Genomic DNA, 18959 nt, shown 5'->3' with positions numbered 1-18959 from the left:
GTGAGACGTGATGCGCTTGGACACTTACTCTTAACATCAACCACTGGTTTTGTCTGAGCGGGACTTGTGTCATCTTATCCCATTAGACTGGGATATTGCTCGTAACATCGACCACTGGTTTATCTGAGTGGGACTTGTGTTGTCTTACTCCATTAGACTGGGATATTGCTCGTAACATCGACCACTGGTTTGTCTGAGTGGGGCTTGTGTTGTCTTATTCCATTAGACTGGGATATTGCTCGTAACATCAACCACTGGTTTGTCTGAGCGGGACTTGTGTCGTCTTATTCCATTAGACTGGGATATTGCTTGTAACATCAACCACTGGTTTGTCTGAGCGGGACTTGTGTCGTCTTATTCCATTAGACTGGGATATTGCTCGTAACATCAACCACTGGTTTGTCTGAGCGGGACTTGTGTCGTCTTACTCCATTAGACTGGGATATTGCTCGTAACATCAACCACTGGTTTGTCTGAGCGGGACTTGTGTCGTCTTATTCCATTAGACTGGGATATTGCTCGTAATATCAACCACTAGTCTGAATGACCTGGGCTGATGTGGTCTTACCCTGTTAGACTGGGACATTGCTCTTAACGTCAACAGCTACCTTATTTGACAAAGGCTGATGTCATTTTACCCCATCAGGCTGGGGCATAGCTGTTAAGGCCAACCACTTGTTTGTGTGGCCTTGGCTGATGTCATTGTAGGTTGTAATGATTTAACTCTCTTTCGGATTGGGATATAAAAGGATAAACAATCAGTTTCTCTCATCTGTTTGAAGTTGATTTGTCTTGTGCCTGAATATTCTTGTCTGTCTCCAGGACTGCCTTGCTAACCTTCAGAAGGAGTGTGTCAAGGTGAAAGGTCAGAAGCAGAAGGTGAAGGTTGAGCAATTGTGTCGGCTGCTGCGTGTGACGTCTGTCTGGCTCGACCACCACCAGGGGGCGCTTGTCTGTGATACATCAAGAGTAGCAGAGGTGGGCATTTAGATTGCTGTGGTTTCTTTGTTTGATGTGACTTTCAGTTCACAACTGTTTACTGACCTGACACAAATTAGTCATCAATGTCATTAAATATGGTGTATCAGGAGAAAAAATCTCAAAAGCATTTTATTTCTTTTCAGACGTTAAATTCTTTTTCAGAAGAAGTCCTCCTTGGGGTACATATATAGCATTAAAATGTCCATTTAAAAATGCCTACGACAGTTGTAACAATATTGAATAAATATTTTACAAAACAAAAAACTCGTTTTTGTCTTGTGAGACCACCCCTACAGGGCCCCCACCCGGGCCCCTTAACAGCCAAGAGCAGGTAACTCTCGCCGTGTACCTCATACCTCACTTTTCATGCTGTCGTCATTGAGGACAGTCGTCCATCAGCAAGCTCTCATACTAGAGAACCTACGAATTGAAGAGAAATGAGTGAGAAAGCTACGAAAACCGTATGTATGGTTCCTTTTTAACGCACGGGCGGTATTAGGAACGCATATTTCACTCTTTTTCATTCATGAAATGTTGTAACTTTCCGTGGCTACTGTGGTCTTCAGCCATGTGGCTGGCAAGATGGCGGGCGGCACGTACCTGGTGGTTATTTCTTCTGCCTATTCTTTTAGGTGGTTTTAAATACAAACCGGATATTTGTATGTTTTTTTTACCTTTCTTCCATGGTAAAGAAATCCTTATATGCTATTGTATGTTTTCATAAGTAGCTTTCTTATTATTTAACGGTTAAATATCGCCAGTGCGTATTATTGTTTCTGTTAAATACTCATGTGTTTGTTGGATTGACGGGCCTTGCTATTAATCATAGCACGGTTCGGTTTTTTCCAGTTCAAGGGGTGTGCTACTTGTAACGCAAAACTCCCCCCGAGGGATAAGCATATTCTGTGCCTGCGTTGCTTGGCGGAGGAAGCTCACGACGAGCAAGGATGCGCCGTATGTCAGGACTTTTCCCCCAGGGCTCAAAAATCCCGTCATGCAGACTTGATCTTTTATAGATCTTTGATCCAGGCGGGGGGAGATATTTGGGCTCAGGAGCCGCCTTCAAAAAAAGCCAAAAAAGATATTAAGAAGGCGTCTTCGGCTTCAGTCTCGGGGGGGGATACGGCAAAACCAGCGAAGGGTACTTCGGTTCCACCTCCAGCGGTGGCTTCTACCTCCGCAGCACCTCCCACTGAACCCTCGCAACCGTTAACATTTGATTTACTTTCGTCTTTGTTACAGCAGCAAATGGCGTCGGTGCATACCCTGATTTCGGACGCGATGTCCGGTCTCCGTCAGGAGATCGGCGTTCGTCCGGAGTCGGGTGTGTATCCGGCTTCGGCTTCCATGGGACTCCCCAGCCACGCCTCTGGCGCCGGTGTGGGGACTTCCATTAGGGGTGCGCAGGAACCGACTTTAGAGTCGGTTGCCAGCCACTCCGAGGTTGCCAGTGTTGGTCATGGGACCATGCCTATGTTGGGAGCGTTGCCGGCGATCCGCCACCCAGACTCAGTCTCGGGCGTCGGGTCTATGGCGTCGGGCCGCTCGGCTCTGCTCGGGCCTCTCTCTCTTTCGGATGTTCCCTCGACCGATCCCCCGGAGCTATCCTTAGATGACAGATCTGAGGTGTCACTCATGGGGGATCGCGCCGAGGAGATAATGGAGGAGGGGGAGGACCGGGGTGGGCCGAGTGAGTTTTCGTTTTCGCTCGGCGCCTCGCTGAGGCAGGTACGGGAGCGTATCGCTTCTGTCCTGCCGCAGGTCGTGGTTGCTTCGGCGACACCTGACCCCGAGGAATTCCGACTGCCGGGTGAGGCTTTTGCCCCAGCCAAGGTGGTGGATTCTCGGTTGCGCATCCTCCCTTCTATATTGTCAGAAGTGATTAACCCTCTTTTAACGGGAGCGCGGTCACGCTTCGATTTGCCGGAGCTAGACCGACGTTACCTTATGGGTGATCTTGACTTGTATAACCCTCCAGTGGTCGACGACTGTATCTATGCATCGGTCGCCCTGGGGGGTTCCTCTGGCAGCTCCTTAGCTTCGGCTAAGCAAGGACGCCGCCTGCCTCCGTTCACCTCTAACGTTACTGCCCTCAAATCGGCTTATAGGTCGTTTGAGGAGCAGTACCGAAATGCAGCTCAATGCCTTAAAGTCACAATACACGCCGCATATACTTCGGTATTGCAGCGTCGGCTTGTTGACGGCGGCGGTGTTGAGGAGGAGTGTGTTTCCCCTACGCTCGCTCAACAGCTTACGGAGGTGCAGTCACATCTGGCGCGGGACTCGATCAGGTCCTCGGCGTGTCAGATGATGTCTGCAGTTATGGGCCTCCGTAGACTGTGGCTGTCCGTGGCACGGTATTCGCCGGCCACTCAACAAGCGCTACTTTCACTGCCATTCCGGATGGGATCTACTCTCTTCCCGGGAGCGGCATCAGTAGTCCGGGAGGCCGCGGAGGCTGTGTCTACATTCAAGGAGTCTAAACCCTTGTTAGAACAGCCTCACACTTCTCGTGCGCGTCCCCCGGTGCTTTCCTCCGCTTATCCTTCGGCTCCGGCCAAGGACTCTGCTAAGTGGGCACAGCCCTTGCAGGCGCGGAAGGGTAAGGGTAAGGGTAGGGGCAAGGGCAAGGCTGCGGCGCCCCAGCATCCTTTTCCGAGGAAAGGGAAGTCGGCCCCGGCTTCCCAGTAAGTCATCCTCCGGAGCCCTTGCAAGTGAACCCAAATCAAGCAGTCGGAGCACTGCCGACGTCGGGCATTCATTGCCTTCTGCCAAACCTTCCTGTGGGTGGCCGCCTTTCCCACTTCCTGTCGGATTGGGAAAAGGTAACCTCCAACCCCTGGGTCCTATCCACACTCAGGGACGGCCACTTACCACTATGGAAGAGAGACCCGCCTCCCTTTTCCGGAATTCGGCGCACTCCTGTGCCGGTAGTTCCGGAGAAAGCCGAGGTTCTCCGCGCCGAGGTTCAGTCTTTACTGGACAAGGCAGCCATCGAGGTGGTTCCAGGGGGCCAGGAACAAGAGGGATTTTACTCCACTTATTTCCTGGTCACCAAAAAGGATGGAGGGTTCAGACCGATTCTCAATCTCAAACGGCTGAACACTATGCTGCAGGTACCGTCATTCAAGATGGAGACACTACGGTCAGTGATCTCATCTGTAGAAAGAGGCGACTGGCTTACGTCCATCGACCTCAAGGATGCGTACCTGCATGTTCCGATGCATCCCGAGTTCAGGAAGTACCTGCGGTTCTCCTTCGACGGGGTATGCTATCAGTTTCGGGTGCTTCCCTTCGGCATCGCTACGACTCCGAGGGTATTCACCAAGCTTATGTTAATCCCAGCGCAAGTGGCCAGGTCACAGGGCAGGTGTTGTCACCCGTACCTGGACGATTGGCTTATACGAGCACTTGCCGCTCACTTGAGTCGAGACGCAACATTCGCCATAATGTGTATTCTCACCAGGTTGGGCTGGATTATCAATCTCAAGAAGTCAGACCTAGTTCCTACACAGGATCTGATCTTCTTAGGCGCACGGTTCGACACAGCGAGAGGCATAGTCTCCCTGTCGCCGGATCGGATCTCCAAAGTTCAGAGAGTTGTTATGCAATTCCTCGAGTCCCCCTCGGCTTCGGCTCGGGTTTGGCTCCAGTTGCTAGGCAACATGGCAGCGACGGTGGACGTTGTTTGGAGGGCGCGGTTGAGGATGCGACCCATTCAGTACGCCTTGGCGCGAATGTGGTCCCACGGCAGGAGTTACGAGATGATTCTCCTCACTCCGGAGTGGCTCCTTCCTCATTTACGGTGGTGGACAGTGGTAGGGAATCTATCCAGGGGTTACCCCTGGACGCTCCCTCACCAACCCTCCCTCAATTCAGACGGACGCTTCCCTCACAGGTAGGGCCTATGGTTACGGCATGAAACGCGCCTGCACATCAATGTGCTCGAATTGAGAGCTGTCCGGCTAGTGTTCCAACACTTTCGGGAGACGGTTCGAGGCTGTGTGGTACGTCTAGTGATGGACAACCAGACGGCAATGACCTATATCCTGAAACAGGGCGGTACGGTTTCTCCGTCCCTCCTAGAGGAGGCGTGGCACTTTCTACAGTGGTGCGACCGGTTCAATGTTCGGATGTGTCCCGTGTATCTCCCCGGGGTGGACAACGTTCGAGCAGACGCGCTCTCTCGACGTGTCCTAGCTCCTCACGAGTGGATGTTGCATCGGGAGATATTCGGGATTATCTCCCGGTTGTTCGGATCGTTCCAGGTGGATCTGTTTGCCTCTGGGGGGACGAACCAGATTCCGGTGTTTTGTTCTCGGATACCGGATCCGAGAGCCATTGCTCAGGACGCTTTCCAGCTCGATTGGAAGGACAGGGTATTGTGGGCGTTCCCACCTCTGCCGCTGATTCCCAGGGTCCTCTCGCAGCTTGCCACCCAACCAGCTCGACTGTTAGTGCTTCTTGCTCCTCTTTGGTCGTCTCAAAGCTGGTTTCCGGTAATGATGAGGTTTCTGGCATTGCCTCCTGTCCTTTTACCCTTTCGACCGGACTTACTATCCCAGAACGGAGCGCCGCACCCGAATCCCAGGATTCAGTGGGTGGCCTGGCCACTGTCAGGAATCGCCTCCAAGCGAGCGGAATTTCTGCACCAGTTGCAGACACAATTCTGGCTTCGCGGAGGGATTCGACAAACGTTCAATATGAGGATAGATGGGCCTGTTTTGCGCGCTGGTGTGTCAACAGGGGGATTCTTGATCCCTTTTCTTCAACTCTAGTTGAAGTACTGGAATTTTTGCAGTCCCGGTTAGAGTCAGGCCTAGCCGCCTCTACTATCCGGGGCTATTCCACGGCCATTTCGGCATTCCATATTCCTGTTGACGGTGCTCTCTTGGGGCAGCACCCTCTTGTTCAGCGTTTTTTAGCGGGTGTGGATAGGATCCGTCCGACTGTCCGGCGGATTAGTCCCCCGTGGGACTTGTCAGTCGTTCTTGACTGGTTGTCCGGTCCTCTTTTTCACGAGCTATCGTCTCTTTCTCTCCAGCTGTTAACGTGGAAGGCTGCCTTTCTTGTGGCGGTAACGTCTGGCAGGCGGGTAGGTGACATTCATGCAATGTCAGCGGATCCTGCTTTGACCGTCTTTCACAAAGACAGGGTCAGTATTAGACTGCTGGATTCTTACCGTCCTAAGATCGCAGGCGCTTTTCATGTTACAGCGCCTATCGAGCTCCCTAAGCTCATGCAGCCTCCCTCGCCCGGTACCTCTCTTCGACGTGCTCACGTCTTAGATGTCCGTAAGACCCTTAGGGCTTATATCAAACGAACTGCTGATATCCGAAAAGATAACCAGTTGTTTTGTTGTTATGGCGGGGGAAGAGCTGGTCTGCCGGCGAACAAGCAAACCATATCTAGGTGGCTTGTCTCCGCCATTTGTATGGCATATACTCATAAAGGGTTACCTATCCCTAATGGGTTAAAGGCTCATTCTGTTAGGGCAGTGGCTACGTCACAGGCTTATGCCGCGGCTCTGCCCATTGAGGAGATCTGCTCTGCGGCTATTTGGAGCCGACCGAGCACGTTTATCCGTCACTACCAACTGGACAAACATTCACGGGAACGTGCTCGGTTTGGCCATACAGTTCTCACCAGTGGGCAGAGTCGTGATTCCCCTAGCTGAATGAGCGTCTGAGATCTCGACTTTGTTTATCATGAAATGTTCCTGGTGGTGGGTTTTCACGAAACATTTCTTGTTATATTGGTGACGGATATCCCCTGGTGGTGGTGTTTTTATATATATATAAAAAAAAAAAAAAAAAAAACACAAAGAGAAACTACCTATAGACGGTTTTGTCACTATTAGCGTCGACATACGCTCATATTTACCCTTGCACTGTTATTCCCGGCACTACTTCGCTGGTTTGGGGGAATATTTACAGTGAATGGCATGAGGTGTGGTCATATGTCCATCACCTTTGCTGGGTTATTGTCGATTGGCTCTTTCGGCCCTATGTTGCCACGCCCCCGCCTGATTGACATCAGCGGCTTGGTGATTGGGTAAGTGTATTTCTCTATCTCTCGCAGCTTCGGCAGTGTATGAGAGTGTGTGTAGGGTACACGTTAGCAGACAGAATGCCGCTCCCGACTCACGTTCGTTGGGAGTCTGTCTTATGCTATATATGTACCCCAAGGAGGACTTCTTCTGAAAAAGAATTATACAAACCTGTAGAGGTTATGAATTCTTTGAAGAATGTCCTCCTTGGGGTACGGCCACCCGCCTCCCCACATTCTGTCTGACAATCTCAGCATGAAAAGTGAGGTATGAGGTACACGGCGAGAGTTACCTGCTCTTGGCTGTTAAGGGGCCCGGGTGGGGGCCCTGTAGGGGTGGTCTCACAAGACAAAAAAGAGTTTTTTGTTTTGTAAAATATTTATTCAATATTGTTACAACTGTCGTAGGCATTTTTAAATGGACATTTTAATGCTATATATGTACCCCAAGGAGGACATTCTTCAAAGAATTCATAACCTCTACAGGTTTGTATAAACCTTCTGCGTTACATATTAAATGTTAAAAAGCATTTCATATGAATCATGTGTATTATTACAGTCATCATGTGGGGGACTATTTTTATCCCCCCGGCATGTAATACAGGGGGATATAGTCGATGCCTCGTCTGTCTGTCCGTCTATAATCATTTTGTTTCTGGAGCATAACTCAGAAACCGTTCAATATTTTTAGACCAAACTTGATAGATATGATAATCTCAACCTATAGTTGTGCCTTGTGCTATTCACAGAGTTTTGGCATTTTTATTTTTTTTTGTTTTCCATGGAACATTTTGGTGTTAGTCTAATGGTGGGGTGGGCTTCGTTTCCGGAGCATAACTCAAAAACCGTTCAATATTTTTCTGCAAAACTTGGTAGATATGTGTGGCAGACCCCAAAGTGGTGCCTTTTGCTATTTACAGGTTTTTGTGATTTATTATTTTCTCTGTTTCCATGGAAATGTTTCGAACTGTTTCTTTTCCTGAGCAGAAGTCAAAAACTTCTTAGTATCTGTCAGTAAAACTTGGTAGATATGTATGGCAGACCCCAAAGTAGTGCCTTTTGGTATTTACAGTTTTTTTGTGATTTATTATTTTCTCGGTTCCATGAACACATTGCTGACTTCGTTTCTGGAGCACAAATCGAAACCATTTCATATCTTTCAAAAGATCTTGGCAGATATACGAGACAGATCTTGAAATGGTGACTATTTCTGATTACAGATATATGGCATTTATATTTTTCGTGAATTCCATGGAAACGATTCAGACATGGTCTGAAAACACAATAAGTAACTATTAGGTGATTTGTCCTTTCAAATATGTGGGGGCTGGGGGGATATGTCATCTTCTGATGACTTTTGTATATGATTGACATTGGCAAAAGTTGGTATAAAAGTAATGGCTGGAAGATGACTTATGTATTTTAATGAAAGCTTTGAAAAACAATAGGCTTTCAGAAACTGATAACTGCTTTGACACAAGAAACCTGCTTAACTGTTGAGTTGAATCTGTGTTCAGGTTTTGACTGTGATATTGAAGACCTCAGTCCAGCCCCAGTGTGTTGGTCAGCCCTTGCTTAATGCTGTCTCAAGTATCCTGGTCAATCTGAGTGACCGTCTGACAATGGGGGACACAGCCAAGATGCTTGCACAGGTAAGTATTAGTGGATGACGTGATGGAGACAGAGAGGAGGCATGGACTTCAACCTAATGTTTCTCTTTGTGCAAAATATTATTACTGATGTTTGTGATGTTTTCATATCATTGACAAACCTTTTGGAGGGACATGTGTTTGGGATGAGCACTAGATTTAAAGATATTCACAATGACAGCAAACAAGGCAAGGGATGAAGGATTTTTATGATTCATAGGCACAAAATCTAGGAACAAAGCTGTGGGTCAAGGCATTTTCATGATCACAGGAATTGAAATATTTATTACATGTCAGGTCCCAGCTCCGTTATGCAAGCTGTCTAAGACACCAGGCTACTAATCTAGTGAGCTTGGTGCCGGTATCGAACCCAAATGTGACCGGGTGTAAAAAACCTTAGAGTCACCTTTGTGGTGCAGACTCTTTCAGTGTTGTCACAGTCCCTAGTGTGCAGTACACAAATTTGTGCACTTAAAAGAACCCACGAATACGTTATTAGATGACCAAATGGTGGCCACATGAATATGTGCAAACACCTAGTTGTACAGCAACGTACAGTAAACACAGACAAAGTACTGTGACTATCTGTCCCAGTCCACCCAGCTGTAAATGGGTACCTTGTAATGATGGGAAAACTACATTAACTCGGTGCACCTGATAGGGTGCAAGAGTTGTATGTTCCACGGGGAGCTGAGATTGAAAATACTATGTGCCGTTGTGATGGACATCCAATGATCAAGGGAAAAACAAAGCGCCCTTGAGCAGTTGAACCAACTGGATACTGGTGCTGTACAAATATATTGCTATAGTTATTATGTCACAGATATGAGATCTTATCATTGTTCTTTTGAGGAATAGGTATGAAACATTTATACATGAAAATGGTTTTGAATTCTTGGCTTCTTTGCTTCTTTACAATAACCGACTGAATGTTGAACGCCATATGCTGCACTATTTCTTCCCAGGTTTATGTGAGGAAGTTCCCCCTGAAGGACCTGACTGTGTTTACCAAGTCACTGTATGACCTCTTCATGTTTGACAAGGTATGATTCTAGTTTTGCCTAACTGTCATAGTTAGTGGCAGACTCTGTGGGGATTTTGCAATGGAATTCGTCCCCAGAAACCAAAGCTAGTAATACAAGGCAAATAAATGATTTAAGGGGTCAGACTCAGACGATTGCAGGTCATAAGATCAACCTCTGGCGTTCATGATATAGCTCAAGAGGATGTTAAGCTGATTTAAGACAAATTCTGGAGTTATAGTAAGAGTTGAGTTACGTTTAATTCAATAATCTCTCCTAACCTGGTGAACATGCTACAAAACAACCATAGCCCTATCACTATCATAATGCTTCATTTAACATGTATTTGTGGCAGTTAATGGTGTGTGAATCAAAGACAGTGACCGTAATCTGTTTGCTGACTCCAGGATGTGTTGCCCAACCTGCTCAGCTACATCCAGACACACATTGGGTGTGAAGGGTCAGAGGTCCAGGACACCCTCTTGGCTCTGGTCACTGATCTGGTGCTACACAAGGTCAAGGCTCCTGCAGATGGTTCTCATCTGTCGGGTTTCAAACCAATCACCTTAGAGTTTGGTGCTGCAGGGAAGAGGTGAGGATGAAAGGTTATTTCCCTCGATGGGTCATTTTGACAGCTTTTGTCAGGGTATTTCCTGGCTGACAATGAACTGCCAATTTTGATGCTTTATCCTATGGAAGTGTGATGTTGTTTGAAGCATTAGACTTGTGAGATAGTTTGTTGTATTCCCGGTGATTTCTCTGTCCTGTGATGACATCATCCTTGCGCACTCAGTGCTGGCGATGTTCCTGTGAATGTTGTTAGTGTGCCGACAACCTAGGGACCCGTGTCTGTCATGTAGATGGAGGCGGGGCTGAGGACAGGGAAATTGCTTGTCCAGTTTGTTCACTTGTACAGTGTTCACAGATTAGATACACAGTTGATCATCAGGAAGATTGTCCAGTTTAATCATAGGTACACATGATGTTAATGACCCAAAGTACAAAATACAAAGAAATATTTCAGTAAACTTGTGAAATAATGTAGATACACAACTTATATGATTTATGTAGCTCTGTTTGTGGGATGTCTTTCAGACGAATGAAGCTGTGTTTCCAGGACTATTTGTTGTCGATGATGGACACAAACCTTGATGACATGTCTGACACAGGCTCCCTGGCCAAACTGTGGGCTGCACTTGTCTGTTTACCACACTGCAGGTAGGGAGGATGAGTGAGTGAGTTTAGTTTTAAGCCACACTCAGCAATATTCCAGCTATATGGCTGCTGTGTGTAAATAATCGAGTTTGGACCAGACAATTCAGTGGCCAACCACATGATCATCAATCTGCGCATTTGGAAACTGATGACATGTGTCAACCACGTCAGCAAGCCTCACCACCCGATCCCATTAGTCGCCTCTTACGACAAGCATGGGTTGCTGAAGGCCTATTCTACCCCGAGACCTTCACGAGTCAGGTAGGGAGGATGAACAATTACCAATAAAAATGTACTTGCGTAGCAGTTGTTTCAATCCAAATTTGTACAAGGATAGACCCAGGATCTATTCTGGTTTGGAATAGGTACCTGATAGATTAGGCTGGTCAATATGGTTTATGGATCAGGAATTTTGATTGAATGGTTGCCATGGTTATGCTCCATGGGCTAGTTTATTCAGTACAGTTACATCCTGATGGTTTGGATTGATGCTCACAGTCACTGGATTGTGTGGTCCAATTACTTACAGAGTTACACAGTAAGGTTTTTTGACTTGACTATACATTGTTGTGTGTGGTCCAGTGCATAGCGCTCAGGTCATGATCAGTTAAAGCTAAGCCACACTGGACGAGGAGAGTCCTAGGATGGGCGACTGTGTTTGGCAGCTTGACTCCTGCGAGTTTCTAGTACTTTAGTCCTACCACACAATGAAGCACATGTGATACATGTGGTCTCACCTCAGCCAAGTGAGTTTGTTCAAAACTGCCTCAGTTCACCCAGCATAAAATGGGTACCTGGTGGGATAAGTCATGTGACAATAAGCTTCTAGCATCTCACTGCCAGCTTCGGGTATCCGGGGCAATAATAATAAGATTGTAACACATCTGTAGTCTTTTGAGTAGTCTAGCACTCTACAAATGCACTGTATAATGATTACATACCATACACTGATACCAGTGGCTTCAGTATCCAGAGGTGATGTCATTAGCAGGAACATTACTGATTGTTGTGCTAAATAACAGCAACAAACCTTGTACCTTGTGGCCTGTAAGTATTAAACTAATGGATATGTCGCTCCTGTGAACAGTCCAGTGGACCGAGATACTGCCGTGGAGAAGATAAAGTTGGTGTGGTCGCTGCTACTGCAGAAGGAGGCTGCTGAAGATAATTGTGCATGTAGAAGTAAGTGGACAAGAGGGCGTGATGGAGGCATGGATCTACTGGCAAACAAGGATAAGTTGGGCTGGGGCAGAAAACATGTTTATGAGAAGTCGGCGATGTACAGCCATGAGCAAGCCCGTTTGGTTTGTGAAAGGGAGATCAGAAGTAGGCATGACAATGAAATCGATTCAGTGCTTAGCTGCACAAACCTTTGCTCATAAGACTCTCACGCTTCACCTATCACACTACACTTGATCATGGACAACCTGGGTGCCTTTGCTGACAATGGCAAGCGCCAGTGGATGGCAGTCATACATGTTATGCCGGATTAATTGTCAGGTCGGTGCCTGACAGTAACTATAACAGTTGTATTATTGTTTGTTGTGTGGTTATGGTGATATTGCATGGATACAGTACTCCCGCTAGTGAAACATTCACCAATAACAATAAAGGGCTGATATTTGGCTCTGTATTAAAATATGGCATTATCTCACAAATTTGGTGAAACCTTATGGTCCCTTTGTAGTTCCATAAATTTTCGTTTTATCGATTGCCAAAATAGCTACAGATGTAACTGCCAATTCTTGCAAATATTTACATAATTAACCAAGACATAAGTAAAAAGAATCATGCTGCTGGGTTACATAGATGAATAGGGACGGTTTGGTAGCCTAGTGGTTAAAGTGTGCGCTTGTCATGTCAAAGACACATGCTCATTTCCCCACATGCGTACAATGTGTGGAGCCCATTTGTGTTATCCTTCGCCATGATATTGCTGAAATAGTAGATGAATATTCTGTGCATGTTGATACTAACTACATAACCTGTCTTTCTGTTTGTTTTAGATAACTTACTGTTTGTCATGGAACAGGCAGTCATGACAGTGATTCTCATGAATGAAGACTCTCAGGTTTATTCTTGGCTCTCATGGGAAGAACTGAAGATTCTGTTCAGGTTGGTGTAGCAATGTAATGAGTGATCGGTGTGTGCAAATCAAAGTAGTGCTATGATAGACTATGCTATGATATATGGTCACCACAGGGATCACTCTGGGCGGTGATTTTGGGATTTCTCTCACTGAAATACAAAATATCCCATTAGCATTTTAACATGGGGAGTAATTCCCATTACTTATTCATGCTTACACTATGTCTTCTGAAAATCCCTTGATCCAAATTAAGGAAAGGATTTCCTCAATTGACCATTTGCCCTAGAGTGATCCATGTTACCATATATGTATTTTTAATGTCCAGAACCCTTATTCTTGAAATGTTCATAGCCCTAAGAATGTTTAACTTTGATCGTAGCCGATATGTTAAGACTGGGCTTAAGAAGGGCTACGAACATTTCGAGAATTGCAAGCCAGTTGAATCTGTATGTGGATTGGAGGTGCATCTGCTGCCATTGTTCATGTTTGTAACGCTCATAATTCTCTCTTTTAGGAAACATCCTGACCATTGGAATGTTCTCAAAATGGTCAACTTGTATTTGAGTCAGTGTGCCCTTGACCTTCGAGACGACATTGTGTCACAGGAATGTCTGTTGGAGTTACTTCCCTTGTTACAAGTCAATCTGGTATCATGGTCAAGTCAAGTAAGTTTTATACCATTAGCCTGTGCTTTATTGTCTAAGATGCTGCCATTCTTTGATCAGCACCAAAGCAAATCATTGTTTCTGTTCAGCTACATTTGCCATTTTCCATATTTTTCACATTTTTCAACTTTTACAGAGTTGTTTCTTGAAGTGACGCACATGTCCTTGCTGTGTTTCAGGTTCGTCTCCTCTCAGTTCATACCCTGTCACTGTTCCCTGTAGATTTACCACCAGTGGAAGAACAGGTATGACATTGTTGCTTCCTCAAGGTATCCCTGGAATATTGCTAAAAGCGTTTTGAAACCATACCCAGTTACTGAAATAGTCCTCAGTTCTTAAAAGGGAGGGTGAAGTTGCCAAGTGTTAAAAGCGTTCACTCACCAAGACCCGGGTTTGATTCCCCTCATGGGTTCAATGTGTGAAGCTCATTTCTGGTCTCCTGTGTCATGATATTGCTTGAATATTGCTGAAAACTGTATACAACTAAACTCTCTTACTCACTCATTCACTCACATACTCATGGCTCAAGGAAGCATGTTGCAGGTGATAATGTCTCTTTGTTTTCCAAATGAGGGTGACACTATAACTGACGCCTGACTCACTGATCTATGTCAATGGTTCTGCCTCAGTAACTACTTCTGTGGGAGATTGCATCTGTCATCCAACCTGTTGTTTTCAGGACACAGAGCAGTTGGGAGTGTTTGACATCTGCCAGGCTGCGGAGAGAGTTGACATCAATGTCTACAACTACAGGGAGAGACTCCGACATCTAAGGAAGCTGGATTACAAGCTTGTACAGCCAAATATACCCGTTGGGCCTTTTGAGAAGGTGAGTAAACCACCAGGTCACATTTTAGAGTTCACACATTTGGCACGTTTCGCCCTGATTCCTGCCAGTGTATTCTCTCAGTTTGTCAGTTAGCTTCAAAGACCAAGGTGTATTGTTTGACTTGAAAGGACAGTACCAAAATGTAAAGGTGATGTACTCTTGAGATATGAAAATTCTGAAAAGATTATGTCAGACAGTTCCAATCACACTTTGTCTTGGGTGATTCTTCTGTGCAATCTGTATATTATGGATGTTACCATGGTTACTGAGAGTCTCTGCTTCAGGTGCCCCTATACTACCTGCTGGGCAGTCTGTATGTCAACTTCAAGCTGATGTGGGAGCCAGTCCGAGAGCTGGTCAAGAGCTATGCTGTGGGTATGGAGCAGAATGTCTTCTGGTCAGTCATGGGTGACCAGCTTCAGCTTGCAGCAGAACGAGCAGGTAGACAGACATATACTCAAATATTGTAGACTGAGAATGTCATGCTCATACAATAGGGGAAGACTAAATAACACAATGGTTTAATTTCCAACATTGGTCCAATGTATGGAGACTGTTCCTGGTGCAGTGATGTTGCTGAAATATGCTTAAATGCGCATGAAAACACATGTACTCATGGATTTTGAATGAAGTATTTTGGTGTCCAAAGATAATGTCCTTTAATGTCTTTTACCTTTTTCACTTTGGGCAGAGATCACATTCAGTTAACATGGAGGGAGATGACTTTTGAATGTCTGCATAAACCCAGTACACACACATATTACACTTCAGTAAATGTATAAAAGTTTATAAACACTCACCAATCTAAGTAAACTTAGTCTCAGTGTATTTCGTTACACTCCACCACTGAGTCTAACAAAACCTAGTAGAAGGTCGCGTAATGTAACCTTTGAGGAACCAATGACAGTCCAATCACACAGATTTAACCAATCAGACAACGGCTACTATTTAGGGATCGGGGGACTTTCAAAATATTCAGGTTACTGACACAGATCTCTCCACAAACAAAAATCCACATATAACACAATTATTGGACCTGCAGTATATACGCTTTGGGGGTTCTGTTGACATGGTTACCATAAGCTAATATTTCCGCAAGAAGACATGCTTGAATATTGCCAAAAGCACCATTTTCAGTGACTGTTTACTCACCATTGTCATTGTGTACATACGCCGTGTGCATCCCTCGGAAGCAAGTGCATGGTAAATAGCATTCGGAATCGTTCAGGTACGAATCCTTTTCGAGATAAAAAGTTCAAAAGGTATGTGCGAATATCTACTTTTGCGATTTGGTAAGCTGTGTTCCCAAAGGTTACCTGATGTGACCTCCCATAAGGTTTTGTTAGAGTGTAACAAAAAGTACTGAGGATAGGTTTACTTAGACTGAACCACTCACTAGACCACTAGGATAGTTTTGGTAAACTGTTTCTTGAGAACTGGACATTAGTCTAAAATGTCTCAAGTAGTGTTGACACTAACTTGCTTGGTATGCCCATCAAGGTGAGGACTGTTTTATTTTCTAGCGAATGACGGGGCATCAGTTTCTAGTCAGTTTGTAACAAGGGATGTTGGTGTCACGGGGGATGTGACAGCTGTGAGTGAATTATATACCAGTTGCCATGGACACCAGAGTACCAGCATTGGTGTGGCGCCGGACCATGTCAACATGAGACTACAGCTGTGGCGGGCGATGGAACTGTTCCCAGACAAGTGTGAAGCAAGGGGGAAGCTGATCGTACCCATCTTCTTAAAGTTTCTCAGGTGGGAAAATGAAAAGACAGAGTGAGTCTTTTAATGCTATTGTACAAGTGAGGATAGTGTAGGAAATTGTTTGACAAGAATGAAAGTGATGTTTTTTCTATTTCACACAAGTACAGATGAATTCTGAAAGAGGTAGAAGGAGTTCTTCAATATATTTCTTTAAAGTTTTGGACGTGAACAAACCTTCACAGCTGCGACCGCTATCTTTGTTGACATTGGCAAGCTCGGTTGTAACGGTTTAGCTTCTATGAGAATCCAGAGTCAGCAAAGGGAGGTAGATGCATCTAGGGTATAGTAGAGATTTATTGGAACGTATACCCTGGCGATATAGAAGATGCTCTTTGACATCCCTGTAATGTACACCTATTTTTCCCTAGTGTTTCTTAAAGGTATGTTTCCAAAGTAAAGTTGACAAATAATGTAGTAATCGGTTTCATTTTAATGAGATCACTGAAGTACTGTACCAGACTATGGTCATTGGTATGGTAACCTACCTTCAGTTGGTGGTTTTCCACAGCCTGTACATATTTTGTACTGTCTTCAGTCGTAAAATATGTTAAGATCTACATTAATGTTTTACATCTGGATCTCTTATATTCCAGTTGTTTTGCCTGTCCCTTGTTGAAAGGTTTCTATACATTTATGCATCATGAATGTATAACTTGTTTCAGTCAAGGTTTGACTGAAATTCTGACCTGTAAGACACAAAGATGGGTCTATCTGTGACTTAAAGACTACAAAAGAGATCTGTCTGTGGTGCAGGAACCTTCGCGATCCCTAAGTCACAGATAGACCTCATGTGAGGTATCATAGTAACAGATAGATTTAATTTGGTGTTGTCCAGATCTCCCTAACTAGATTTCAGTCAGCTGTCATGCTTTCAGTTGGGAAAACATAGATATGACAAATGAACCAAAATGTCCAAACTGATCTTATTCTAAGTTTGCTTTCCAAACACCATAAACAGTGTTTATTTGAAGCAGTTTCTTTTTATCAATTTGCAAGTTATATTTGCTAACAAGGGATGCTGTTTCATGGTTTCCTCATCTTTGCTTGAGTGTGACTCCGTGGCTGTGACTGCAGTTATTGTGCTGGGTTTTTCCTCTACCGATACTGATTCAACAATTTTAGGGGACTTTTACTCCTCCTCGAATTGCCTTATAGGATGTCTGAAACTTCTGCCTCCATCACAAAATCTGTACTCTTGTACACTCTCACTGCAGAACTACCCTGTAAACAGAATGTTTGCATTAAATTTGGTTACTAGAATATCATTTACCTGAAGTGGTACTTTTTTACATCTCTCCTATAATTGGTCTGCTTTTGTTACAATCCCAATGACAAGACATTTGCAATGACAATATATATAACCCTTTTCTGTGACAGTGCTGGGAATTCGCCCCAAACCTACAAGTGACTGTTCAACTGTTATGCTATTTGTTGTTCGTCAATTTGGGTGTCAGAATCTAGGGCTCATCACGTCAAGGACCCAGGTTCGATTTCCCACATGGGTACAATGTGTGACGCTCATCTTCTGGTATCCCCCACCCTGATATTGCCTGAACATGTTTCCTCTTGTGAACAGAGAGGAGTACCAAAGACGAGACATGAACTCCGCTCCGACAGAGGACATCTCTCTCAAACATGGTCAGGCCGACCAGTCAGAGTTTGAAGATGAGGATGAGGAGGATGAAACAAAAGAGGAGCCATCTGACCAAAGGAGCAAATATTCCAAGAAGAAAAAGAGACGGAAGGGAATTATTCCGTAAGTTACAGAGGTTGCCCATCATATGGAGTCATGTCTTTGTTGGTGTCATGTTTTTAATGGATGTCAAGGGTGACCCAGCGGTCTTAAGTTGCTGTGCAGCATTACACGCCTCTGTTTCACTTAAATGTAGGATTGTGGATTTGAATACTAGTTAAATGTGATGTACATTTTCCTTGCTCTAAGCTTAGTGTCTAGTTACTGTCAGGCAGTAGGGTAGCCGAGTGGATCTATTCCCCCACATTGGTACAATGTGTGAAGCCCATTTCTGGTGTCCCCTTGTGTGATATTAATGAAAGTGGCATAAAACTAAACTCATGGCTATAGGAACTGTTCAGTGACATCATTGTTATATTTCTTTTGTGATTCTTTGAAACTGAATTATGACTTAAGAGTGATATTTAGTTCAGATCTAGTATTCTAAAGCACAACAACACACAAGATCTACCATGATGGCTAATTTATGCAGTGTTGCCAATGTTACTATAAACTCTGAGTTACCGCTTTGTGGCAGTGCAGATCTAACTTATCATGCCAATCAAAACATATTTAAAGTTGTTCAAACATATATTTATCAATCAAAAAGATTTCCTTAATTATTGCAGTTGCCCCAATCTTTCTCATCTTTCTGTTCTTGTCTGTCCGTCTTGTATAATGAATGTAAATAATATTATGTAAATACTACGGAGAAGGTGTTCTAAGTTGTATAACTTGTACCCAGTCCTTTTCTCACAAATAAAATATGTTTAAAACAAACAAACAAGCACGACAACTTCTGTATTGGAGTCGTCATACTCAACCCTTTCTCTGCACTCACCTGTTATATGCTCAGTGTGAATTATAAAGTTTTCTTGCATCTATATTGAGAACACTGTGTACATTGTAAGAACCAGCTGAATTGAGAATATGTGGCTAGAAGTAAACAATCCGTCAAA

General features: G+C 44.8%; 1 protein-coding gene across 1 annotated transcript in view; it reads left to right on the top strand.

Moving 5' to 3' along the window:
- The window catches only part of LOC137286355 (small subunit processome component 20 homolog), a 94614-nt gene that overhangs the window by 8804 nt on the left and 66851 nt on the right, over window positions 1–18959 (top strand). The window contains exons 11-23 of the mRNA XM_067818163.1: window positions 823–978; window positions 8547–8681; window positions 9644–9721; window positions 10108–10292; window positions 10796–10918; window positions 12003–12097; window positions 12922–13030; window positions 13519–13669; window positions 13849–13914; window positions 14349–14498; window positions 14783–14939; window positions 16022–16259; window positions 17845–18024. Of these exons, the coding sequence (XP_067674264.1) occupies window positions 823–978; window positions 8547–8681; window positions 9644–9721; window positions 10108–10292; window positions 10796–10918; window positions 12003–12097; window positions 12922–13030; window positions 13519–13669; window positions 13849–13914; window positions 14349–14498; window positions 14783–14939; window positions 16022–16259; window positions 17845–18024 (1823 nt within the window). The remainder of the gene's footprint in view (window positions 1–822; window positions 979–8546; window positions 8682–9643; window positions 9722–10107; window positions 10293–10795; window positions 10919–12002; window positions 12098–12921; window positions 13031–13518; window positions 13670–13848; window positions 13915–14348; window positions 14499–14782; window positions 14940–16021; window positions 16260–17844; window positions 18025–18959) is intronic.

The sequence above is a fragment of the Haliotis asinina genome, chromosome 6 (assembly GCF_037392515.1).
Source record: "Haliotis asinina isolate JCU_RB_2024 chromosome 6, JCU_Hal_asi_v2, whole genome shotgun sequence".
Classification (NCBI taxonomy): domain Eukaryota; kingdom Metazoa; phylum Mollusca; class Gastropoda; order Lepetellida; family Haliotidae; genus Haliotis; species Haliotis asinina.
This window is presented reverse-complemented; position numbering and strand designations above follow the sequence as displayed.